Here is a 2,781-nt window from a genome sequence, read left to right on the forward strand (position 1 = left end):
TCGGCCTGTCCCGCGCTCCGTCCCTCTTGGCTTCCTCCGCCCTCGCTTCTCCTGCCTCCCGAGGTCGCTTCTCCGGGTCTGCCACTTTCTTGTTCTCCCTCTTGTGTTCTCATCCTTGGCCTGCCTCCGCCGCTTTTGGTCTCCCCCTTTACCGGGTCCCCGGGGTCTCTCGGTCTCCCCTTGGGCCCCCGCGAGCGACTGCACATCTCAAACTCATCTCAAGGAGGCGACACCTTGTCTCTCTGGCTCCCTGTGTCCCTCTCTTTCCTTCCCCGGCCAAGGATGTGCCTGCTGGTCCTGTGGTGGCAAGGCTGCTCCTAATCTCAGCCACCACCCCCGCCCCCCGGCCGGGGTCATTCCACCTGCTGTCCTCACGCTCGCCAGCCCGTCCCGTTGGGCCTCCCTCCTCGTGATAACCTTCCCTTCCGTCACCTCCCCTTCCCTGCACACCTCCACCCCGCCACAAGCCAGGTCTGTGGAGAGAAAGAAAAGCAACACCTTAAAAGAGTTTTATTTCTGAAAAATAAATTAATTTTTTTGTAAATAAAATGTTTAAAAATAAAAATAAAACTATCTGTATATACAGTTGTTAAAAATGCGGACACAGCTTTGAGGAGAAAAGGATCCTTGGGGTGCCTCCTGGTCCCCCAGACATACCCAAAAGGCACGGAATAAATAGGAGATTCATGAGTGCCCCAGGCCAGGAGGCCACCTGCCAGCCCAGAACAGGAAGTGGGTGTGTCCAAGCGGGAAACATGCCATGGGAGTCCTTAGTGCTTCAAGAATTGTACTTCCACGGGTCAGGAAGTGAAGCCCCTTAAGATGGAAAGTGGAACAGTAGCCACAGACAGGGAGGTAGACTAGGGAGGAGATGAACTCCAGCAAGAAGGAGGGAGGCCTATCTGCTCAGGATGGTCGTATCTTCATACAGGAAGTGAGGTAGTCAGAGACAGGAAGGCAGCCCCTGAACCTCCCCAAAATTACAGGAAGGGGAAGGTCTCAGGGAGAGCCTAGCCAGGAGACCCACAGTCCTCTCCCTGCAGAGAGGCACTGCTTTCCTACTGGGAAGTGGGCAACCAGTACCCTCACAATGGTGATTCGTAAATTGAGATCCATGAGCTCTCCCCAGATCTGGAAGGAAGGCCCAGGCAATAAGGGGTTGAGGCCTGGCTTCCACAAAGTTCCAAAGACATGGCACACAAGCCCTGTCTACTAGACAAGATGTGTCTCCTCTAGCTCAGAAACAAGGCAGAAAATAGTCCGTTGTGAAAGAGGAAACATTGCAGCCTCTGACAGGAAGTCCTACACCTCTATGCTGGATATTTGGCCTTGAGCAGAGCCAAGTCCCTCACAGCTCGGTCTGTCCAGTGGCCATATTCTCGGGTCACTACATATCCTCTACATTTCCTCTCAAAGGCTGAGGCCCCAAAGGGGACAAGTCCAAGAGTGTCCTCTTCTGGAGGGATAGGCAGCCCCAAGGCAATCATGATGGCAGCCATATTGCCTAGCAGGCCTTGGGCCCTGAGTCTTGCAGCCCCGAGCTGGGCCAACAGGATGGGACTGCCAGGATTCAGGTCATTCTGGTCATCCCCCACAAGCTGGAGGTGCTGCGTCAAGGCCAGGAAGGCCCCCTGGGCACGGTTCAGTCGCTCCTCATCATCTAGGGCATGCCAGGTCTTGAAGGAAACGGCGGCAGGTGGCAGGCTGCTGAGCTGGAGTTCAGGGGCTGAGAAGCCAGGGTCACTAAAGGGGCTGCCCTGGTACTGGAGCTGCACGAGGGACAGAGACAGACAGGAGTGAGGGGACCAAAAGAGTGCTTGGCGCTCTGGCTTCACATCTATCCTGTGAGACTGCTTCTTCCCAGGAAGAAGTCGCCATCCACCACCCCTCAGGGAGCTGATACGATGTTCTAACAGAGCAAGCGCCCTATTAGGCTCCAATTTGTTGTCTTCTGTCCTCTGCCCTCCATGTACTAGCTATACAACGTTGAATCACAAACTTCAGTAATTCCCTCAAGGGGCCTGGTGTGGTGGCGTATGCCTCCCAGCACTCTGGGATTGTCTTGATCCCTGAAGCTGGAGACCAGTCTGAGCTACATAGTGAGACCTTGTCTTTACAAAAGAGTAGGAAAAAAAATTAGCCAGGCACAGTGGCATGTGCCTATAGTCCCACCAACTCAGGAGGCTGAGGAGAAAGAATTGCTTGAGTACAGGAGTTCGAGGCTGCAGTGAGCTGTGATGGTGCCACTGCACTCCATTCTGGGTGATAGAGTGAGACTCTGACTCAAAAAAAAAAAAAAATTCCCACCATGTGACAGTATTGTGACAATGATAAGAAGTAATATACTAACACACAATGTGTGTGATAAGCTATTATTATTATTATTATTATTATTATTGAGTTGGAGTCTCTCACTCTGTCGCCTAGGCTGGAGTGCAGTGGCACACTCATGGCCATTATTATTATTATTGAGTTGGAGTCTCTCACTCTGTCGCCCAGGCTGGAGTGCAGTGGCACACTCACAGCCACTACAGCCTCCACCTGCTGGGGTCATGTGATCCTTCCGCCTCAGTCTTCCAAATAGCTGGAACTATATAGGCTCACACCACCATGCCCGGCTAATTTTTGAATTATTGTAGAGAAGAGGTCTTGCCAAGTTGCCTGGGCTGGTCTCGAGCCCATGGGCTCAAGCAATCCTCTCACCTCAGCCTCCCAAAGTGCTGGGATTATAGGTGTGAGCCACCGCACCCAGCCTATCTACAGAATTTTTTTTTTTTTTTT

General features: G+C 52.6%; 1 protein-coding gene across 1 annotated transcript in view; it reads right to left on the minus strand.

Annotated features, from left to right (window-relative positions):
- Positions 1 to 1,310: 1,310 nt before the first annotated feature.
- The window catches only part of CTF1 (cardiotrophin 1), a 7,602-nt gene continuing 6,131 nt past the window's right edge, over positions 1,311 to 2,781 (minus strand). Inside the window, exon 3 of the mRNA XM_021714433.1 lies at positions 1,311 to 1,769. Within this exon, the coding sequence (XP_021570108.1) occupies positions 1,311 to 1,769 (459 nt within the window). The remainder of the gene's footprint in view (positions 1,770 to 2,781) is intronic.

This window comes from Carlito syrichta, unplaced genomic scaffold (genome assembly GCF_000164805.1).
Source record: "Carlito syrichta isolate Samal-C Ts95f unplaced genomic scaffold, Tarsius_syrichta-2.0.1 Scaffold305649, whole genome shotgun sequence".
In the NCBI taxonomy this organism is placed as follows: domain Eukaryota; kingdom Metazoa; phylum Chordata; class Mammalia; order Primates; family Tarsiidae; genus Carlito; species Carlito syrichta.